Raw genomic sequence first — 24,234 nt, forward strand, 5'->3', positions numbered from 1 at the left:
ATAGTGGAGAAATCAATAATAAATTACAGTTTCCGAAGCGAAGCGAAGGCGGGTCGCCAGTTAACTATAAATCAAAAGAGAAAATTTTATGTACTAAGTGAATGTAAGCTTTGGTGTTAGCGATTATTGTTTGACCTTAAGTCTTAGAGAACCTTGGAGTCGAAGTCCCAAGGGTGCTGAATTAACCCCCTGCGTCGCAGTATAAATATAGCGTCGGTACCTATTCGGGAAGCAATGACTTTTTATCGGTTTGTGACGTAAATGTAGGCAAATAAAATAAATAATAAAAAATCCATTAGGCGCCTTTTGCGTAAGATTAACGGCCGTCGGAAATTTAAAATAAACCAGATTGCGATATATATTCTATTTACTCGTCGAACACAGGACGAATGTTAAACAAGAAACAAGTGAGCGCTGGCGTGTTTCGGAAAGTCTGTGTGGGTTTTAATTTTTGAATGGAATGTTTATTTGTGGAACCTAGGTACCTTTTCGTAAAAAAATCTAAGTCGAAAATCGTAATAATAGTTTTAATTACGTAGGTAATCACTGTTCACATTTCAATATTATGCTAACTACCTACACATGCTTAACGCGCGATAAAAAATCGTTTGTTTTATTTAATTTATTGAAAGTTCTGGAACTAAAAATTGATTTAGAAGAATCGTAAATAAAACCATAGCTTGCTCTTTTCGAAATATATTATTAATTATGATGTACGTTGAACATTATTAAAACCAAAAATTGTATATAGAGCCATTATTTGAAATTCATCATGACTAGTGGAAGTTTTTTCCCTACCTATGCTGATAGCCTTGAGAGGCTATTTCAGCTTCACCCTAACGTGTGTAGGTGAGCTCACGGGGCTCAAACCGGAGTGTTGCTAGCACTGACCCTAGCAAGAGCAGTGCTTCGTAGAATCTACCACCGGAAACGCGACCCACTGAGAAGATCCGGCGAGAAACTTAGTGGGCTGTGTCTATGGGTTAATTCGCTCGTCGAGCCCTTCGTCGTAAGCGACTGGTTCGACGAGGACGGTGACTGTTGCTTGTACTTACTGACAGAGGTGAGCTCCAGGTCATCGTGGAGATCCACGTTCCTCAGGAACCATGGTGCTTCGCAGAATCGGGATTGTATAACCTGAAGGGGTCTCAACTCTCGAAGAGTTATTCGGAAGCCAACCCCTTTTGAAGAGCACCGCTGTGCTTTTCGTGGGGTTGATGTCACTCTAGTGGAGGAAACTCTGTAGTTCGTAACTAACTACTGATCTGAAAACGAAAGCTTCGAACTGATATTGAACAATATAAATCTCTAGGGTCTACGATGGCCGGTTATTCAGGAGTTGCGTACCGTGTTTCGTGAACAATGGTCTGAGCAATCAATCGAGATTAACAGATAGTAACCACTCAACGGTAGGAAGATCCGTCTGCCATCTTCAGCAATACATCCGGTCACCGTTCTCGTCGAACCCGTCGCTTACGACGAAGGACTCGGCGAGTAAATTAACCCTCAGACACAGCCCACAGAGTTTCTCACCGGATCTTCTCAGTGGGTCGTGTTTCCGATCCGGTGGTAGATTCTGCGAAGCACGGCTGTTTCTAAAGTTCGTGTTAGCAATATCGTCAGGTTTGAACTCCGTGAGCTCACCTACTAGTTAAGGTTACGCTGATATGGTCTCTCTAGACCATCAGTTTAGGCAGGAAAAAAAATTAGTTCAAAGTATTTTCATGGAGTTTCCGCTGTGGATCCTGACTGAGAAAAAAAAGCAATAAAAGAGCAAAACAATACGACTTCCTTTTAAAAAATACACAGATTACAAAGTTACTTACATTTTGAAGAGCATCTACAAAATAAAACATCCCTTTCAGTATAGGTAACAAAGTAATATTTATTTCAATGGCTACATTCTTTTAAACTAACTTAAAGCCTAATTATTTACATCAATGTGCCCAAATCGATAATCTTAGTTTAATTTATCGATATTATACATACATTTTGTCGACACAAAAATACAACAATATACCCTTCATTTATAATTACGTCATAAAACACAAAAGGAACAATTTCGTAACAGATCTAATACGCTTTTAAACAAAAACCAACTGTATCTCAAAAGAATACGGATCATTTTGCTACATCTCAAAACTTACATTATTCTTTTATTTATTTATATGATATTATAACCTGATAGTCCTAAACATGAATTTCACAAAAAAAAAACGAGATCCCGATAACTTAAGATAAATTTTACAACACCGTGCCCGCAGCTTGTAAGTATCAAAGTCGATTTTCGATGAGCCATTATCGATATGAAACTTAATACTATTATCGATATCGTCTCTAGACTTAAAAACCAAATTATTTCAAATCTTCAATTAATTATTATCCGGATGTGCCAAAGTGAGTTGACTTCGGATATATTTAGCTTTTTTTTTGTTTTTTTGTTATGGGTTTATCGAGTTCGATGATGCTCCCTATATACAGGGTGTATGGGTGGTCATTGAAGAGATATTGTAAATAAATTGTCTGCCATGTGCAAATTGAGAATGTTAAAAACCTAGACAAAAGGTCAGACCCAAGAAAAAAATGTGACAATTATGTTTCTCTTTCCTCAGTCAATTTTTTGGCAGAAATTCAAGACTTCTTTACCCGATGAAATGTTAAACAATTTACAACATGAGTTACTCAGACCAGTCCTATAAAACCGGTCTTTATATCTACTAAGCTTGGTCGGTATAGGTATTAATAAAAGTGGTACTTCCAACATGATTCTGATTTACTGTCAGTGAGTGCGTCAAAAAGCTTTCCTATTTAGTGTTAAGTAAAGATTAACTTTAATTAATTAATTTAATTAATTAAAGTTTAATTATTATTAATTAATTATATTAATTAATTCTATTATTAATTAATTATATTAATTAATTCATTAATAATAATTAAAAATAAAAGATTAATGCGATGGACCGACCAAATTAAAACTGCAGTGGGAGAGATGGCGCGACATCGTGAGACGCGTCAAGTCTGCCCCTTCCAACACTACATGACGATCACGACCACTCTGTCAAGAGTGACACGACTGAGAAGAAAAAGATTAACTACGTATTAAAAACTAATAAAGTCTCTGATATACATCTTTCTAAAAACGTCCAACACTATAAGAAAGTTGAACTTAACTAAATCCACTCCCGTAGAAGTCAATGGATAAGTAATTTATGTTTTTGTTGTTTGAGGCGTTTTGCACAACTCAAAAATATTGCATATTGTACTTTGAAAGTAGAATCACTTAAATTACACATACACATTTCTAATTGGCCTTTGAACAAATGAAATCACCAAAACAATAAATCTTGCAGACCCAAGTCTTTCTGGAAATTTATATAGAAACCAAAAATATTTGCTATATTTAAACGACCGATTTTGGCTCATAATTTACGGTATGAGAGCTCTAATGTAATCTAAACCGTCTGATCTGATTAATGTAAACTTTATCACATGATAATTAAAAAAAACATAGCACTAAAAAAAATTGTGTCACCTAAGTTCTACCGGCCAACTTAGAAATAGCAAATCTAAAGTACTACCAAAAAGGCCTTTGAGGTTTAATTTTGTGTTTATTTTATTAATTAAACTATTACCGTCCTTGCAGACTCTTTAGAAATATCGCACTCAGAGTCCTTGATGTATATTTAACAAAATAAACACAAGATTGATCCTTAAAAAAGTTTTGTGTCGTGTAAAACATGTAATAACATGCTATGTTTTCAATCGCTTTTTGATTTTTTACTTTGCATTTCCCCATCGACCGATACACTGTCTTCATTGTTAAAACTAACCCGTCTCCGTTTCATAGCTTTAGGTCTGTCTCCCTCAGAACTATGTTTATTTGAATCATCACTGGATATGTCGTTGGTGGCATTCTTGATAATGAGGAGGTCCTTTTCGATTTCAGTCAGTTCTTTTGGCTTCGGCGGTCTTCCGAGTGGTCTCTTAGGCTTGACTTTAGTTGACGGAGACTCTTCAATTTTCCGTTTCTTGTATGGTCTTTTCGGTTTTTTTAGTAGCGATTCATCCTGTAAAATTAACTGATGTATACACCTTTTTGTATGTCCCATGTTTTATGTTACCATGTCCAACTGTTTTAAGTGTTTACTGTAGCCCATAGTCAGCTACAACGTGAATGCCGCCACCCATTTTGAGATATGAGTTCTAAGGTCTCAGTATAGTTACAACGGCTGGCCCCTCCCTTCAATGACTAAGGCATTCTCGAATCTCGATCAGTCAACCAAAGGTAGTGCAGAGTAATTAATGATAGGGCCATTGAAATTTATATTCAATCACAAATACATAAACACCATACATAAGTGTAAATATATATACTTATATAGATATTATATAGACAAATACACGTATCAAGGGGTGAAAATTTGGTTCAAGCTACACTTTTAACGTTATAGGTGAGCCATATAAAGTTTAAAATTTTGAAAAAATATCATAACAATAAAACTTATTCAGCTATTTGAATGGAGTAAACTTAATTGAAGTTCAATTAAAAACATCGAACTGTTGATGCTAATACCAATTAAAACACTCCTTTAATTACAAAGATATATGTCGTGTATTTATATATTAATACGTGAAGCTAAAACTTCGTATCCCTTTTTATGAAAATTGCGCGGACCGAGGAGTATGAATAAAGAATATAGAGAAGTGCAGAATGCTAATATTTTATTTAAATTATGCATTAATAACACATTAAATAAATAAAAAAACATTACACACACTACCATGTATTTGACACACACACACACGCATATATATATACTCTTTGTTTACTGTCAACCTTAAAGTCTTTAGTCAAATTGAGAATTGGTTAATATTATTTATCTTTAATATTATTTGTCTATAGTGTAGTTTTGCCGAAATCTGTGATTATATAAGTATAATAGTCTTTGAAAACAGAACCATAATAATGTTCAAACTTATAATTTCAATTAATTAATGTCGCATTTCGACTACTGCGGGACCACTAGTTAAGTGAAATGTCGCTTAAACCAAATAGTATTTCACCCCTTGATATAATAATAGTTTATCGAGTATACAAATAGTTCAATATATTACCTGTTTCGGTTTAGCTCCGATGTACCCGGAGCAGCGTTTGGCGCCGCACATGCATCGCTTCTTCTCGATACCGGCGCTCTCTAAATTATAGTTGAACGTAACCTCGCTGTGCTGTGAAACAAATATATTTTTTATAACACAAATACTTGTTGTTACTGGTGGTACAGCACTAAGCTCCCGTCTTCTCTTTCGAAAAGTCCAAGTTGGAGGGGAGATCAGCCTACAATGGACTGGGAATGTGGATGAATGAAGATCAACACTGCATCCACTTCAGCATGAGTTGAGCCACCTCCTTTTCATTATGATCCTCTTAGCCCTTATAGCCCAGAGTGATGAGCTTTAGGCTGGTCCAGTATGTCTCTTGAGACTCCTTTGTCTATATAAACCTTATGCCTTTTCTTTATTTTTTTATTTACCATGAAAGTCTAAGTTTCTATGAAAGGCAATAAATTGTTTATAATTCCTATTATTTGCGTATTATAAATACACCAAGGAACTTTACAAATGTTTCACATTAAAATACCAGACAAACAAATATTCCTTCTTTGTTGGATTTTTTTGCGCTAAATGAAAACCTGGCGGCAACAAAATAACAAAAAAAGTTTATCGAAAAAAAACTTCATTAACTTTGTTGTACGTTCTATCCGAGTAATGAATATTCTTTTTTTATTGCTTAGATGGGTGGACGAGCTCACAGCCCACCTGGGGTTAAGTGGTTACTGGAGTCAATAGACATTTACGACGTAAATGCGCCACCCACCTTGAGATATCAGTTCTAAGGTCTCAAGTAGAGTTACAACGGCTGCCCCACCCTTCAAACCGAAACGCATTACTGCTTCACGGCAGAAATAGGCGGGGTGGTGATACCTACCCGTACGGACTCACAAGAGGTCCTACCACCAGTATAAAGATCTAGTCAAAACAGTGGTTACAGACCACGCGAGCTCTTCTACCAACAAACTCAATGTTTAAATCCATACTCAAACTTACCGCTGGTATATCATTAATAGCAAACAGGCCGACTCTAATGTCCCCCAGTACTGTCCACTTCTGAGTCTCGCAGTTCGGTTCACAGCAATGGTTCATAAATCTAAAAACAAAAAGTATACATTATAAAATTTTAATTACGGTGACAATTTCAATGTCCAACTTAAATATTACACTAATTAATCTAAGACTAAGTGTTATAGGTTAGATTTTTTCTAGCAGATTGTAAAGCTCACCTGGCAAGATTCCCTTTTGGTCCCGCATCAATCATCCTCTCCTTGTCCAAAGTGAGAAAATAGAAGTTTTCGTCTCTGATCTCGTGCTTTCTCCGCATCCTGCGGCGAAACTCTTCCTCGTCTATTAATTCCCCGACATATTCTATCACGAATTGACCTGGGAATTAAATAAAAAACAAGCTATTAACTAATAACGTGTTTTAACTCAGACTAACTAGTCTGAGTTTTGAATGATTTCAGCTTTATATGGCTACCAGAGATTCAGATTTGATATGCAATGTCTGTGAATAGCAATTTATAAAATCGCACCAAAAATATACCATTCTTTATTGTAACTATTACATTGTAAATTACGTTCGTGTATTATGAAAATAGATATATAAATTGTTTTGTTTGGAAGTCACTTGTTAGCAGTAGGAATTAGTAGTGCTTTTTTTTATTCATAATGTTAAGTGACATTTAAACAAAAGAGAGAAGTGTCAATGATTATGGATTATACCCGTGTGAACTGACAATACGACCTACCAATGGCTATAATGCAAATTTCTAAATCTAAATTTGCCTTAATTTTTTTTAGATTACTTCATATTATTCCTTCATCCTGGAAGTAATTCATGAATATGTGTTAGGTTAGTATGTATGCTTAGAACAAATCAAATCAAATCAAATCAAATCAAATTTTTTTTATTCAACATAAATGAAAGTACATACTTGTTGAACGTCAAAAGAACTACCGCCAATTCACAAAAACTAGCCTCCGTCCTGATAAGAATTGGCAAGAAACTCAGCAGGCATGTCTTTTTTTTTTTAATATTAGATATATTTTTTTATATTACATTTTTTTTTAATATTGAACAAATTACATCTCCCTGTGGACTCCAAACATTGGCATAGTCACATCGCTTGCCGATTGTTTTAATGCGATTGAGACTAACCTCGTGCTTCAAGACGGATGGTTTTCACGTTCCCATGTCTATAGCCTTCCGTAACTACAAAACATCAGATGGCAGCTTCGCAGTACTTAATTTAGTCCAAAAAAATTATAATTTATTGTTAAGGCAGCGGCTTGGCTCTGCTAAGCAGCGGCTTGGCTCTGCTTCTGGCATTGCTGATTTCCATGGGCAACGGTAACCACTCAACAGGTGGGCCGTATGCTCGTCTGCCTACAAGGGCAATAAAAAAAACCGTCAAAGTAACATACCGGCTTTGATGTCTTCCAAAGTCTTGAGTCCCCAGCCTCTTTGTGGCGTACGATAAGGCACGAGCTTCGGGTACTGTCGTTTCTCAAACGCTCTGTTGTTGCATCGCTCGCCCGTTCTGCATGTCGGGCCGCATTCCGTTAACAACATTCTGTAGAGAATCAAATAAAATAAAAAATAAAATCGGTTGTCTGTAAGGTCGGTTTACTGAAGACAGTTGAACGTGACAACGTCATAAGAAAATACTGATGGAATGGTTTCATTTTTCAATTATCGCAATTATCGTTGCTATAAACAATTGACACCACATTCACTTTTCACTGAGCATCATACTTGACGAAAACATATAAATGTGTTATTGTATAGCAGCTGTCCACGCGGATGCATCGCTCACTCAAGTAGGAGAGAGATAGATGTCGAACGCTGCCGAACGCGGAGGCCGATTGTGCCTCTTTGTCGCTCGTTGCGCGCTCTCGCTTGCACTTCAAGTCTTAAATGGAACGACTCAATGAGTCATGTTTTTTCGTGCGTGCAGCCGGCTCCATCGAATTATAAGAAGTTCTCATGTCAAAAGCTAGTCGGGGCCAAGATGTATGTAAATGAACAGAACAGAGCGTACAGAATCTCTAACAATTCCTCAGAATGTTCACTGTTTAATCATTTATCACAAGGGTGGCGGCATTATTGGACCATGTTTACGGATTCCGGCCCCACCGTCTGGTCCTATTAGGTTATGTAAAAATATTAAAAGTAAAGGCATAACCAGGCGGGTACCAATTTTTCTAATGAAATACGTACTCAGCAAATGTTCACGATTGACTTCCACGGTGAAGGAATAACATCGTGTAATAAAAATCGAATCCGCAAAATTATAATTTGCGTTAATACTGCTGGTAGGACCTCTTCTCAGTCCGTACGGGTAGGTACCACCACCCCGCCTAATTCCGCCGTGAAGCAGTAATGCGTTTCGGTTCGAAGGGTGGGGTAGCCGTTGTAACTATACTGAGACCTTAGAACTTATATATCAAGGTGGGTGGCGCATTTACGTTGTAGATGTCTATGGGCCGTAGTAACCACTTAACACCAAGTGGGCTGTGAGCCCGTCCACCGATTTAAGCAATAAAAAAAAACAAATTAGAAGGCTTTGCTTTATACCGAGGGTTTCCGGCGAAATCTTATGTAAAGGGAACTAAAATTGAATCATTAGTAGCCAATAGAACGCCTGCATGAGCGGTGCTCTCCATTCTGCATTCTTGGTATCCAGTCTGAAGTATAAGATAACAGACTGATCACTTTGGTCACTAATGTCAGCAGACAGCAGTAAGTCTTGTTATTGATACTGAATTTCAAATATAAATAGATACCTGTTCAAGCACTGTGAGTACGGGCCACAAGGATCTTCATTTGTTGGATCACATTCACACTGGGTCAGAGATAGCTCGGGATCATCCAGTTTCCAACCGCAGAGAGAGCCACATGGCTTGTTCACTTTCAACTTAACGTAGTGCGGTGGCAGTAGAGACGACGCAATGTCTGATGACTCTTCGTCGTTTTGCTGTGCACCTTGTATAAAACAGAAGGTGGAGACTAAATTGTATTGCATAAACAATTTTATTGAATAAATAATTTCACAGGCTCAAATTTATTTCTTAAGATGAATCATGTCCACCTGATGGAAAAGATCAAGCTTGATGATTCAATCTCTCATTGTATATTTTGTATTTTATGTCTTGCATTTGTTTAGATTTTATATTAGTGTGCAATACAGCATACTTTCCTCTAAATTTAATTATTATTGATTGAAGTCCTTACTGAAAGTCTAAGGCGAGTCAGTGTATGCACAAGGTCATTGACTTCACATACCAGTTGAAGGTATTTCTTTACATTACAAAATTTTTAAAAAATAATATAGATCGATATTATTTGAATTCCGTCTTTGTCATCTTCAGCTGTAGGTATCCGATAGAAGAACTGATGTTCAATATTTTCTCTAACTACTTTTATGGTTTTATGTTTAATTTCACTCACTCACTTTTTAATATTTCGCAGGCGCGCTGCGCGTGCTCCATTGCTGTGGTGAACGCTGCGTCTATCTTTGATTTTTGACTCGACACTCGACCAGAATCACCTGTGTCAAATGAAATATAGCGTATCTATACTAATATATAAATCTAGTGGTTTTTACGGATGTTCCGATATAACTCCTGAACCATGCATCTGATTTACTTGAAACTTGGTATCCATGTAGAAAATACATGTACTTAATGTATAGGTTAATATTTATATGAGTGTTGGACTCCCTAATAATAATGACCATAAATAATAATGTTAATTTGAAATGCCCAGCGAAGCGGGCGAGTACGGCTAGTTTGCATTACATAAAAGTTGTGTCTTGCAATTGACGAACGCGCAGATAAAATCTAGTATAAAATACAAAAGGTAATATACATCTTAAAAAACAATTATTTTGTAGTTAATGTTTTGTTATTGAGCCCTATTCACATGTATTAACAATTTAATTGCACAATAGGTGCAGCCTCTCCAAACAAACATTCCAAACGCCTTTCTCTTAAAACATAAATTATTTCAATATTTCTTCGATATTCGTAAATTTATTTATGTTCTGCACTATGCCTTTTACCTTCAACACTAGGCTGTTGGATTGAATTAATTTGTTACGATTTTAACTCCATTGTGTAGAAATAATAGTATTTTAACCTGTGTGATTTTAATTAAAAAATGTCTGCAAGTTTTAATTACTTTAAATAGTTTAAACAATTCAATTTTAGTGTTTGAACCAAATCAATTTATTTTAGGCGGCATGTGTATACTATATCAACCATTCAACAATCTTGTGTTAATAAACACGACATCGTTTTACCACTCAATTATTAAATTTCATCATTTTTGTTTTATTACACTATGTTAAGTGCATTAATTACATAGAAAGAATTTGCAATATGGCATAATAATAAATTAACAGTAATAAATTTACATTAGTTCCAATTAAATTTACCTTCCTGAAAGGGGAACACTCGGCCTCTATTCACCCAGTAATGATCATACTGCCCAAAGAAACGAACCACGAATTCACCGTGACTGTGCTTAACTGCCATAATGTTCTCGGGTATTTCCGAGGGATGTAGAATTATGCCTGGCCACCATCTACAAAATAAATAGGAACAGAATCAATATTTTAGTAATAAGCTCTATGGTAATTACGGTATTTGTTCTAGCCTATTCGAGAGCTAGGATGTAACCTCTGTTGCTTAGATGGGTAGACGAGCTCACAGCCCACCTGGTGTTAAGTGGTTACTGGAGCCCATAGACATTTACGACGTCAATGCGCCACCCACCTTGAGATACGATTTCTAAGGTCTCAAGTATAGTTACATCAGCTGCCCCGCCCTTCAAACCGAAACGCATTACTGCTTCACGGCAGAAATAGGCAGGTTGGTGGTACCTACCTGCGCGGACTCACAAGAGGTCCTACCACCAGTAATTACGCAAATTATCATTTTGCGGGTTTGATTTTTACTACACGATGTTATTCCGTCACCGTGGAAGTCAATCGTGAACATTTGCTGAGTACGTATTTCATTAGAAAAATTGGTACCCGCCTGAGATTCGAACACCGGTGCATCGCTCAACACGAATGCACCGGACGTCTTATCCGTTAGACCACGGCGACTTCTAGTGCTTCCTAATCGTTAATTGCAGCTAGTCTCTTTTTGAACTCGATGTGGTTGTCACTCAAGAACCTAAGCTGCATCAAGGACACATTATACAGTTATAGACATTTAGATCCTTGGAACACGTATAACAAACACTAAGACCAGACAACACCACAGAGGTGAATTTATTTCAGAGCCAGACGACAAGTGGTTTATGAAGAAGAAATTGCACTGTACATGGATGACTAAACAATGAAAAGAGAATAGGGATGTACTCTGTTGCACTCCAATGTGTTCACGTAAGATCACGTAATACATTTACATATAATACATACATTTTTACTGGTGGTAGGACCTCAAGTGAGTCCGCACGGGTAGGTACCACCACCCCACCTATTTCTGCCGTGAAGCAGTAATGCGTTTCGGTTAGAAGGGTGGGGCAGCCGTTGTAACTATACTGAGACCTTAGAACTTATTTCTCAAGGTGGGTGGCGCATTTGCATTGTAAATGTCTATGGGCTCCAGTAACCACTTAACACCAAGTGGACTGTGAGCTCGTCCACCCACCTAAGCAATAAAAAAATAAATTAAAAAAAACGAGAAGCGGATAACAAAAAATTACCTGTAATGTCCTAGTTTCACCCACACCATTTCACCGTACAGTGGCAGGCGTCCTGTTTCGCAGTCTTCACACATGTAGCCACCTGAGAAAGGTATAAATAGATTATTTACGTTTGTTTGTGGACCGCATACGTGATCTTGTTGATCAAGAATAGAGCATAATCACAGACCGAATTCAAGGCTTCAATCCAATGCATGTATTATATTTTCTCTTTTGTCTTGTCGACGTTGACTTTTAAATAAAATCCATTTTTTATCAGATTACATTGGCAATAGCCACTACATAAAAAATAAGAAGATAATCAGTACAGAAACAGGGGAGAAAATGATACTGAACCGTTCTGTCTCTTTATTTAAATATAGATTAGAAATACTCTTTATCATGTTACAATTTAAGACAATATTGTAAATGCTTGTAAAATCTATTTTACATTAAAGTTTTGATTAAAAATTAAAAACTGATTACCTACCCTTCCTAACCCATCCAATTTCAAGCCTTTCATAAATTTAACATGATTTATGTTTTTGTAAATGAAACACACACATGAACATCTATACTCATACACATTCATGATCTCCACATCACACATGCATAAACACTAAAGCACATCAACAAACTGCACACAGTTATGCACACACAAATTGATATTAATAAAATGAAGATACCTTCAGGAGGATCTATGTTCAAGCACTCGGCGTGGAATGAAGTTGGACAGTATTCACAACAAATGAGGGAGCCACCCAATGCGCATATAAAACACCAACCTGTGTTCACGTGGCATGATACTTTTCCTGGCCTGAAAATATTTCGAAACTATATTTTATTACATACTTTCATTATATTTTGAGATCCGAGGATCTGACATATCAATCTAAACTAAAATTGTGGACATGCTCCGAGCTCTAATATTTATCTAATTCTATTTTGTTGCTCCGTGTGTACCAGCCTCCTAACTATGTGGCACAGCATTCGAACCGCCGTTCGAAATTGAAAAAATAATAATATAAATTTATGTCCATTTCAAGGCGTGGGTTACATTTTAAAGTATAATCTGTAGAGGACAGAAACGGACAATGGTTGCACTATTGTGGTTTGTTATTCAGGATCGGAATGAGAGGTGTGGCTATTGATCTCATAATACTGCCTTGAGCTACTGAATTTTATGCACTATTTTAGAACGGAAACGCTCTAAAATTGACGGCATCACAATCGTCTCATTATTGACGCGAAGCAATCGTACGTTTTAAGCGAGGTATTATGGTAAAGCAATTGAAACTTCACTCTTATCCCAAGCTGGGTAGCGGTAGTGCTGTGCTGACAATTGTCTCTAGTAGTGAATTACATACAAAAGGTATAATGAAACCTACAGGTGGATATTTTGAATATGGAGAGAACGTTCTAGATATTTTCTAAATATGACATAATACGCTCAACTCACCTATGCTCGTAATGTCTCGGGCATATAATATGCGAGGCGTTTAGGATCTGGGAACCGGCAGGTATACACTTCGTAAACGAATGATAGGTCGCTGGACATCTCACGCATCTGGCCAGTTTGTCTCCACTAAAGCGCGTCTTACATCCGCGTGGGTCGTCGGACACGCACGTGTGACAGACGTGCCTTGGACACGTCAAGGTCTCGAAATGCTCATTAACCCTCTTGTTCTTCATTGATGGCTCCCCGGAACTTAGCTGAGTCTGCGGCCAATGCTCTAAGCACTCCAAATGATAGTATTTGTGACAATGGCCTACGTGGCACCTCTGTCGTAAGGAAGAGCCGTTTTTCGTGACCGCCAATTTGCACACGAAACATATTGGCGTATCGTATTTCTGGCAATTGTTGCATTTGAAATCTGAATAGTCCGGTTCTTTTGTGGAATCTCTACGTTTTAGCTGAACGTCGACGATTTCACAGCGTCCAGCGATGGAATTAGCCCAGAGAATGCTATCTTCGTTGGAGTAACAATCGTATTGTATTTCCTCATTGCTGTCAAGTAGTTCTTTCATCTTAACCTTCATTTCTCTTTCGAAAAGTTCTGCATCAACCACTAAAGGTTCCATTTCTATTTCCTCCATTGAAACGTTTTCCTCTGAGATATCGTTAATTTTGTCATCACTGATGTTTTCAAAGTCATCTGAATTTTTCGGTTTCCTGCCAACTTTCTTTTTTTTCTTACGGCCACGAGTCGGTCCGGTCATTTCTATATTTTCAGCTTGCTTTTTAGTGCAATCAACGTGGAACATCGCATTGCAGCCGCGACACTTCACAAGCCTGCCAGCATTCTCGCAAATGTCACATACTTTCTCTCGGATCATGCCTTTGAATACATTCGGCTTAGGTCGGAGCAGGTCATCAAAATAGGACTGATATTTCGTAAACTCGTCTTCAGACCCATCGTATTCCGTTTTCGTCTTGGAATCATATTTAAGACTTTTGATTGGAGAAGAATCCGATCTACTGTTATCGTTTTTGTCAACATTATTATTGAAATTGGTCTCAAAGCTTTCTGTACTATCATCAGAATATTCTTCGTTATAATAAGGCTTTATACTCTTTCTCTTCGATTTCTCGCGTACCTCAAAATAATCGGTAATGTGGTGCTTGTTGACTTTGATTTGTTTTTTAATTTTTTTCGGCCGTGCTACATCATCGTTCAAGCCTTTGATTAAAACTGACTGTTCTATATCGTCACTCTTTTTAAGTTCATGTTTAGAATTCTCTTCGTAGATCCATGTTTTGTACAAATAATTCTTTATTTCTTCTTCAGTGAGCTGCGGGTTTTCGTCTATCAGAGCATCTTGTCTCAATTCCAGATACTTCAAAAACTCAGGATCGTCAGAATTCTTGTCGTTCTTATCGTTTTTTATTTTCTGTTTGCGTTTAATGAGAGCCACGTCGCTATCTCCGGACTCTATGGAGATTGTTTCGTAATTATCCGCGGCCTTTTTCAAATCCGGACTTTTACTTTCTTTGGCATTCCGTTGTCTTAGCTTACGGTAGATCAATGGCGCGTCACTCGATTCTGAGTCGATCGATGTAGTTTCTAACTCTAGTTCTTCTTTCATTTTATGAAGTGGAGAATTCTTGTCGACATTTTCGTCACCGGCCTGAGAATCAACCCGCCGAGGGGATTTCATTGGCGACGACCCGTTAATTTTCAACCGTAATCTGCTTAGAGATGATTGAATTTCTTTCGAGTTCTGTTTAGTTTCAGTACTTGATTGAACTTTTTCTATTAATTGATCACTAGTTTTTTCCTCGCTGATTTTAGTCGCGACTTCTTTTTTACTATCACTTTTTGTGGAATCCGCATTAGTCTTTTGTCTAGTACGAAGCATCTCTTCTTGTTTGTCCATTGATATTATGGGCGATCTGGATCTTTCATCTGAATAAATTGATGCAATGTCTTCACCGGCAGCAACATATTCAACGTTTCTACTTCTGTTCTTATTGCTATCCTTAGAAACCCTGTTTGCACGATTCACTTTTTTACGAATGCCCTCTTCTAGACCTTTCACGAAATTAGGATGATCTAAGTCATTGGCTTTTTTAGTTTCATTGTTTTTCTCATACAGCCATGTATTATGTAAATATTCGACTATTTGCATTTCATTTAGTTCGGGATGTTCGTCCATAACAGCATCTTGTTTCATTTCTAAATATTTTAGGAACTCTGGATCTTTTAATGTGGTTTTTTTCTGTTTGAGAGGTAATTTACTCTTAATTTTATTTACAACTATTTCGCTATCCTCACTATCAATAGATTCTCCTTCTACATCAAAACCAGGTATCTCCACATCTTTATAGGCACAGTTTCTCCCAGATTTTGTCTCATCTACTTCAGGATTATCTATGTGACCATTTGTTAGTTGTTGACTCTCATCTCCCTTTCGCTTATTTTCTTCAGGCATTTTTTTTGTAGTTGAAGTTACAGAATTTATACTTTGAACATTTTTATTTTCAGAATTTAGACAATTCGAATTAATGGAGCTCTCAGACGTGGTGACTTTTGTACTACTAACCTTATTTAAAGGATTTTTATTTGTAGATGCGTTTAGGCTCGACGATGATTTCTTCACCACCCCTCTAACTTTGACGTGATGTTCATCTTCACTCTCAGAATTTTTTATACTATCGAGATCCGAATCTTTGGTTACAGATATTTCAGTCACAATTCCACCTGAACTAGTTATTAAATTCGGTGTAGCAATTTCATTTTGCATAGTTTTTTCATTCACATGGTTTTCTTCAGTCTCATGATTAACCGCTTCAGTTCTTTGACCAACTTCGGAAATATTATTTTTAATTGTAGCTTGGGCATGTAGATTGTTACTATCATCACTAATTTTATCTTCAGTATTCATAGTTTTATCCATATTCATAGATACTACGAAATGCTTACTTTGTTCTGCTATAGATTTTATATCAGATTTTTCCAGATCAGTTTCTTTAACATCCCTTTTGTAATTAAGTTCTTGATTATCTTCAAAATCTTTTGTAAATATATCATCTTCAAGCATATCCTTCTCAGTGTCGGAGTTACCAGCTACAGTTAAAGGGCTCCAAACTAAAGATTCAACAGAGCTGACTTCGTCAGAATAAACATCTTCGTTATCTGCATTTGTACTATCTACACAGTTTTTAAGGCAATCACTTCTTCCTTCTTCTTCTTCCCTAACACTATAAATTGTAGATTTATCTATATTATTGTTAGTAACACTTTCATTGTCATTAACAACAGAGATATTTTTTACACAATATTCTTTAGAATCTGTATTCATACTTTTATGATTATGTGCATTATTTTCTTCAGAAGAACCACCATTACTAATATATAATTTACTCTTCTTACTACTGTCATTTAATTTCTCTGAATCACTTTTTTCATTACAAGAATCTAATTGAACACTAAAGTCATAAGACACTGGCTTAGATTCACTTATAGGTTTATCATTTTCAATACCATTTGATTTAGGAACTGTGTCAAGAACACTTTTGGCATTTTCAGAACTTTCATTAGAATTCTCACAATAATTTTCATCGATATTTTCGTCGGCGAGCGATTCGACTTTTGCAATAAAACCAATACCACTTCCGGACTCATCTAAAGATATATATTCAAACTTTTCCGACTTCCCTATGCCTTCTTCAGGGCTTTCATCATCTGAAACAAATTTACTATAATCATGTTCGCTGTGACTCTCCGAAAAATTCTGAGATTCATTCGATTTTCTCAAACTGTATGATTTACTGACAGTTTCATCAGCAATATGTTGTTTGTTCTTTTTACTACTACAATCATTTTTCATCTTATTTTCGACTAAATTAACGGAAACTAAAGCTTTTACTTGCGTCTTTTCTGGTGTTTTCGACTTTGCCTTTTGCAGCCACCTGTCCATGTGAGATTGCTTCTGAATCTTTGTTATGCCAGTTTTGGCTGCCATGTTATCCAAGCAAGCCGTCACCACTTCAGAGACGTCTAGGGATTTCTTTCTAGAATTGTTCCCATCTTCATCCGGTTTACCATCATCTTCAGAGAAGAGTGTGTCATACAAACTTTCGCTAAGTGAAACATCACTATCTGCACGTGAAATTTTCCCACTTTTGTGACCTTTAGGCAAATGTTTCGAAGTTCTAGACCTGACAAGCATTTCATTCAGTAAATCAATACGTAAACGCTTTGGTTCTCTTAAAAGCATTTCAGCTTCTTCAACTGACGTCATCCACAAAGGCTGTTTCTTTTCAGATATAGAAAATGATGAATATAATTTAGGATCTTTCTTCTTGTCCTATAAAACAAATATTATATTGTATAAGTAAATTTTAGTGAGCTAATTAAGTTTTGATTAAAGATGATATTTTTGGTAGCACATGAAATTATACCATATACCAATGGTATTTTTAGTTACCTCTGAAGTAAATTGTTCTTTAGTCATCTGAAACTCAGCAAGGCCCATGAACCTCCTCAACATGTTTTCAACAATCCAACTTCTTCGACCATTGTCCCCAAAGAAGGTAACATGTATAATGTTTCTTTCTACACGACCAAACACTGCAAAATTAGTTCATGTAATAAATTATGAAGAATTCTGGTGTTCTCTTTTTACTTGGGTATACTAATGGCATGGATTTGAAAAAACTCCTTAGAAAGCTACGATCATATCTAATATTATATCACTGTAAAATGACTTCTAATACATATTGAAAGCAAATAATATATTAAGATGGTTGTTTTCAATTTAAATGACTTCAGTTGCCAGCACCAATATCTCTGGTTATTTTTTACCATTTATACAAATCATAATGAATCATGTGAATGAAGTACAATATAATTATATTTAGGTTTTTATTTCTATACATTTCTTATGTCTTTATTATGAAATATCTCTGGATTTATTCCAGCTATTGTTCATACTTACACTTCTTTTTTACAAAGAGCCCACTTAAAGGGTCCCTAGTGATGATGCTTGGCCAGAATGGATATGTACCCATTCGAGCCCAGGCAAGGTCTCCCACCTGGTACAGACACTGAGCTTCTAAATCAAACACCTCATTTTTAGGTGCAGTTTTATTTTCTTTTACTGTATTGATATTACTCTTGCTTTCTTTATTCTCTTTCTTCTTTTTTTTACTGTCAAAATCTAAAGTTTTAACCACAGACAAGTTCTCAATATAGTCTTTGGATTTGTTCATATTGAAATTAGCTGAAGTACGTTCCAAGAGGTTGTTCAGATGACTGTTAATTTTTTGGGATTTTTTTGGCGAGAAAACATTTTTGCCCAGCTTAGTGTCTTTAGATTTCATTATGTCTTTCCTAACAAATATCTTAGGTAATCTATTTTCTGGTGAAATATCATCAGAATCAAAACAGTTAACTGATATGTTTTCTTGCTGACTATTTTGACCTTGGGCCACAAAAGCCTCTATTTGCCTTTTCGGTGATTCCATCTTCATCGGTGAATTTGAAGCATGCATCTTATACACAGGTGACTGTGCTTTAACTGGTGACTTTTCATTTTGATTACTCTTTAGAACATCAGGAATGACCTTCTTTAAGTCTGACACTTCAGTCTCAATCTTGAGTCTGCGAGCTCGACCATACCGACTTGTGCTTGTCCTATCCCGATTTGTGAGCGGTGAAGTGATTCTAGCAGTCAAGTTAGTTTCAAGTTCCCGCTCAACAATGGATCTTTTCTTTGGTTTAACACGAACAGTTGTTGGATTATCCACATTTTTGACATCTTCAGTAGTCATGATATTGTCTTCTGAATCTTCCATTTTTTAAATGAAGAAATCTTCAACGTTCTCGAACGCGTCGCTGACGTAACTCAGATAGATATCGTATTCAGAAACTTGTGTATGTGTATAAAAAACATGATAAATGCGTGAATCGAAAAAAGATACAGCGACTTCTGTTCGCTTTTTACTGATTTCGAACGCCACAAAGCGTCTATGTTAAGGTTCTGAAACAAAAGAATCAAAATGAAGTTTCGTTTTCCAATGCAAATAGGTTAATTCAATATTTGAATAAAATATTCATTTTTATCGAACAAACAGCGTAAAATCATGAATTAAAATATGTATTACACACTTACTAGATAACACAGTGCAATTTTGACGTTCAATTTAATGATTTGATGTACACAATTGATGCAAAAGGCCGACTCTTTGCTGTACCTATCAAACTCTTAATGTCGAAAACTTAAATTCCTTTTTTTCACAACACTCCTAATAGTATCGAATTTGCCAACAGTATTTTTATAAACAATAAATTATCTAGATGCAATAACATTAATTAAATTTGCTGACGATTTATTATCGTTCGAGCAAAGTCCTAATTTATTACGCGGAGAGGACCTAATATTATACGGTCATGCACGCGCCATCTCAATTTCTCGTATCACTAGACCGCTTGCTTTTGGATATAATTACGGCATGAGAAGTTAAAAGTCAATTAACACTAAAACGAAAAAATAACATTAAACACTGATTATAGGTGTAGTTTATTCTAAATATTTTGAGAATTATGTTCAACCACAGACGAACGACGCTCTCAGTACCGCGAAAACACACGAATAGTGTTAAGCTGTGTGCGTAACAAAAAGTGAAGTAAACTTTGACGTTGCGAGGCACTCACACATAGAAACAGCTAACTTCAGATTTTTCAAGAGATCGTTTGCCAATTTTTTTAAATTAAAGAGTGAATAACATATCCAAGTGAAATGTACATTTTAAGAAATTTAATCAAAATGAAAATGTTAAAATAGATATTTTGTTGGTCAAAAACTGTAAATAATTATATTGACTACCAATTTTAATTAAGAACAAACTGAAATATTTTTCACAGATTGAAATATTTTGTAGGCAGATATTTTCAGCATAGATCAAATTTAAATATTAGTTGAGCATTTCTCAAATTTTTTGACCATAGCCGCAATGTTGATGTCCCATACATTGGTCTTTGACTATTTTTTACTACGATAATATAAATAACATACATGACTGTCGTAACTTCATTGATATTACTTAATTATCAGAGAAAATATCAAAACAATAAATAATTATTACTCTAAAAACTAAAATTTTCGTACTATGGAAAATAAGTAAAATAAGAGACCGCAGTGATTTTGAGCTCATTTATTTCATTACATTCTAAGAAACTGAATATATGTTATAGTCCTAAAACACTACTTAGAGTATTTGAATACGTGTTTTATATAGTTTATAGTGAAATACGTCGTAAGTTAATCAGTTTTCGGAAAATAATATTATCCCATAAAAAATTCCAAAATCGAATGGAATATAATTTTTCATTTAAAAATTTTTTCATTCAAATTAAAATAAGACTTGACCTAAAGATCTTAGTTACCAAGTCATAAAATCCCTTAAAAAAAGAGCTTTTTGGCGGGAACGCGAGGAGTGAAGTTGTGTGATTTGTTCTAATTTGTCTTTTTAATGTTTCTTCAGGTTTCAACATGTAATAACGGTGGTTTATTAACTGTTTAATATCTGTGACAGTGCACAAATGTGCGAAAATCAAACAAAGCCGCTGGACGTAAATTCTCGGGATGCTCCAAAAAGTCCTCTGGACTTGGAGCCTCTGGGTCTGCGGAGGGACTTCGGTTCCCTCTGTATTTTGTACCGTATGTTCCATGGGGAGTGCTCTGAAGAATTGTTCGAGATGATACCAGCATCTCGTTTTTACCATCGCACCGCCCGCCACTGGAGTAGAGTTCATCCGTACTACCTGGAGCCACTGCGGTCATCCACAGTGCGTTTCCAGAGATCTTTTTTGCCACGTACCATCCGGCTATGGAATGAGCTCCCCTCCACGGTGTTTCCCGAGCGCTATGACATGTTCTTCTTCAAACGAGGCTTGTGGAGAGTATTAAGCGGTAGGCAGCGGCTTAGCTCTGCCCCTGGCATTGCTGAAGTCCATGGGCGACGGTAACCACTCACCATCAGGTGGGCCGTATGCCCGTCTGCCTACAAAGGCAATAAAAAAAAAAGTCCATTGAAAAAATCTCAGTAAATGACCACCATTTTACTGAGATTATATTTCATCCCATATCATCTCATCTCATTTCATTTAATTTCATCCCTGTTGATTGATGTCTCAAATTAATCATCTTCATTTCATTTCACTTCATATTATCATTTTTCATAAAAATATCCCATATTATATCATCTCATCTCATTTTATTTCATAGTACCTATCATATTTTATAAAATAAAATAAATATATAAAAGATTAGGCTGTATCGTATGATACCTTAAGCCTTTGCCTTTCCATTTAGAAAAATAAAACTACTACTACTTATTATATTAAATATTTAATCTGTGACTTAAAGCATAGATTATACACTTAATATATTCGAACTTAAAGTTAGAATAAAATCAAACGAGAACCTAATGTAAAATTGAATTTAATATACGTGTATATCATACGAAAGGATGTCTGCTGTGACGAAATTCAAAGAAAACAAGCCAGAGCCTGTGGCTTACAGTGAAGCAGCTCTCAGAAACAATGCGGTGGTTGTCGAATACTGTCGTACTTCTATGGCTGCATTGTCAGGATCCACTGCAGGTGTAAATTTTTACTAACAAGCGTAAATAGAAAGCGTTATTGTGCCCATAGTGTAAATAATTCTATCTACTTTCTAAAACACCTATTCGTAACATGAGGCCAGATTCCTATATGTATTTGCTGCCATTCTAGGTTCTACGTTAAGAAAACGTGACGATTAAGCCCTATGGAGTGAACTGAACTTGATGATGGAGTACTATTAGCCTCGTACTTAATTTTAATATAGCCATCAAACAAATGCATGGTTACATCCCACCATGTAATACACAATAATTACCTCATTACTAGCAGTTAAATAATAATTTAGATGGGTTTAATTAAATACCTATATTAAACTCATTATCATATCGTGACTTGATATAAGTTTAAGAATTTTATTTATTATAATAGTATTTTGAATTTGGTTTTATGAAGTAATACTTCCAAGATTAATGATAAACAATTAAAATCAATTACGCTAATAAGTTATGCTGAAAGAAAATTAACAAATTTTAATTTAATTTTCAGGTGTTCTTGGTCTCACTGGGCTCAATGGCTTTGCATTCTACGTGTTTGCAGTTGTAATGCTCTGGATAATGTTCTTAGTCAAAGTTGGACCACATTGGAGCAAGTATTTTATAACCAGACAGAGTGTTCTGACAAATGGATTCTTTGGAGCATTATTTACATATGTACTATTTTGGACGTTCATTTATGGGATGGTTCATGTTTATTAGGTTATACAAGTTAAAGTTGTTATTCAATAAGAGGTAATAGGAATATAAGGTATATTGTACATTATACTACTACTATATCCAATTATATTTATACTAGACTATTTTGCAATTATTTAAATATTTATTTGAATAAAGATTGTGAACAGTATTTAGATTAAATTAATCAGAATCACATAACATTGATGCACTTGATAATTCTAAATCTTTTTAACTGTTAACTGTTTGTTTGGGCTTCAATTTTTATACTAGATCAAAAGCAGGCAAGTGTTTCTTAAAAGTGGACTAAATAGCGAAATAGGGTGGTGAGGTAACCAAAATAGTACTTTCAAAGATAATTTACTGAGGAAGGATTGAGAGCCAGAGATTTATTAATTACTAAATAGAAAACAATACTGAAATATTGGTAATCTAGGGTCTACATTATGCCATCAAAATCACCTAAATTGAATATTTGGCAAAGAAACTATTATTTTTTGTCACAATCCTGTTAAAATGACCACATATAGCAGCAGGTGTATAGAATAGTTATAAGACTGAAAGATTATTAAACCTCTTTAACCTATAAACAGTTTTTATCCAGTGGGATGTTTTGTTAGTAGCCCTATACTAACCTCTATATTCATATTAATTATAATATAATGCACATTCAACTAAGTCAGTCCTCACTGAGTGGCAGCCTCAACCACAAGCAATCAATGATGTGATAGCCAGTATATAGCATTAGTGTAGGGGAAATATCCCTAAACTCGTTACCATTCCCAAGTATGAAACCTAACAACATGTATACAGAAACTATAATATTAATTATGTTATTGATGACTAGCTATCGTAGAATTGGAAGTCAAATAGCGGTAGCAGTCAATAGATGGTTCAGCAAAACTACATTTTGATGTACAGAGTCAGACTAAAAAATGTAAATAAAATATTCATGTTTTCAATGTCAGCCCTGACCCAAACTTATTTGTAAAGAGAGAACTACAAATGTTGTTAAATAAATTATTTATTAATCTTGGTTAATAAATTTTATTAATAATAATTGCATTTGGTATATAGCAGGTTGAAGAATAAAGTATTGTGATACTTAATCCAAATGAAATGGGTTTATTATATTTTATACTTAATACAAATGTATTGAAATTAACTTTAATTCTCATACCTATACTGCTTTGTCTACCTACACTTATAACCTACACTCTGCCTTCGATGATATGTACATAGTACGCAATGCAGAAAGCATAAAGGTATTAAACTTAAATATTAAATGTGTTATCTATTTTAAATAACGGATATTACACTCATCTATTTTTTCAATACCATATCAGCGTAACCTGAACTAGTAGGTGAGCTCACGGGGCTCAAACCTGACAATATTGCTAACACGAACCCTAGCAAGAGCCGTTCTTCGCAGGATCTACCACTGGACCGGAAACGCGATCCACTGAGAGGATCCGGCGAGAAATTCAGTGGGCTTCAATATCTAAATAATTAAATGGCGGTACAGAAAGTTAGCTACCTGTCTAAATCCACTCAAACTATTAATAATAAAACATATAACAGCGCCATCTATATATTTAAAAGAAGACTACGATATTTCATA

At 35.5% G+C, this 24,234-nt stretch overlaps 2 protein-coding genes across 2 annotated transcripts; one reads left to right on the forward strand and one right to left on the reverse strand.

Annotated features, from left to right (window-relative positions):
- Positions 1-1,859: 1,859 nt before the first annotated feature.
- On the reverse strand, positions 1,860-19,940 carry LOC101747197 (uncharacterized). The gene is made up of 14 exons (XM_038020617.2): positions 19,430-19,940; positions 18,254-19,297; positions 17,744-17,886; positions 13,272-17,623; positions 12,499-12,629; positions 11,834-11,915; positions 10,554-10,702; positions 9,570-9,665; positions 8,902-9,100; positions 7,540-7,688; positions 6,339-6,495; positions 6,106-6,205; positions 5,116-5,226; positions 1,860-4,067 (listed from the first exon to the last, which is right to left on the reverse strand). Exons 2-14 carry the CDS (start codon positions 19,110-19,112, stop codon positions 3,759-3,761), a joined length of 6,837 nt encoding a protein of 2,278 aa, XP_037876545.1. The 5' UTR covers positions 19,113-19,297; positions 19,430-19,940; the 3' UTR covers positions 1,860-3,758.
- Positions 19,941-21,624: 1,684 nt separating this feature from the next.
- On the forward strand, positions 21,625-23,728 carry LOC101740709 (ER membrane protein complex subunit 6). The gene is made up of 2 exons (XM_004922038.4): positions 21,625-21,921; positions 22,429-23,728. The coding sequence occupies exons 1-2, from the start codon at positions 21,789-21,791 to the stop codon at positions 22,635-22,637; spliced, it is 342 nt and encodes a 113-aa protein (XP_004922095.2). The 5' UTR covers positions 21,625-21,788; the 3' UTR covers positions 22,638-23,728.
- Positions 23,729-24,234: the final 506 nt, after the last annotated feature.

The sequence above is a fragment of the Bombyx mori genome, chromosome 26 (genome assembly GCF_030269925.1).
Source record: "Bombyx mori chromosome 26, ASM3026992v2".
Lineage (NCBI taxonomy): Eukaryota > Metazoa > Arthropoda > Insecta > Lepidoptera > Bombycidae > Bombyx > Bombyx mori.

What these genes read in the sequence shown, in the direction of transcription:
- LOC101740709 (XM_004922038.4), top strand. Translation starts at nt 21,789, where the DNA reads ATGTCTGCTGTGACGAAATTCAAAGAAAACAAGCCAGAGCCTGTGGCT. An exon ending in ATTGTCAGGATCCACTGCAG is followed by an intron (nt 21,922 to 22,428) that starts GTGTAAATTTTT and finishes TTTAATTTTCAG; the next exon opens with GTGTTCTTGGTCTCACTGGG.
- LOC101747197 (XM_038020617.2), bottom strand. Translation starts at nt 19,112, where the DNA reads ATGGAAGATTCAGAAGACAATATCATGACTACTGAAGATGTCAAAAAT. An exon ending in AAGAACAATTTACTTCAGAG is followed by an intron (nt 17,624 to 17,743) that starts GTAACTAAAAAT and finishes TTTGTTTTATAG; the next exon opens with GACAAGAAGAAAGATCCTAA. An exon ending in CCGAGACATTACGAGCATAG is followed by an intron (nt 12,630 to 13,271) that starts GTGAGTTGAGCG and finishes AAATATTTTCAG; the next exon opens with GCCAGGAAAAGTATCATGCC.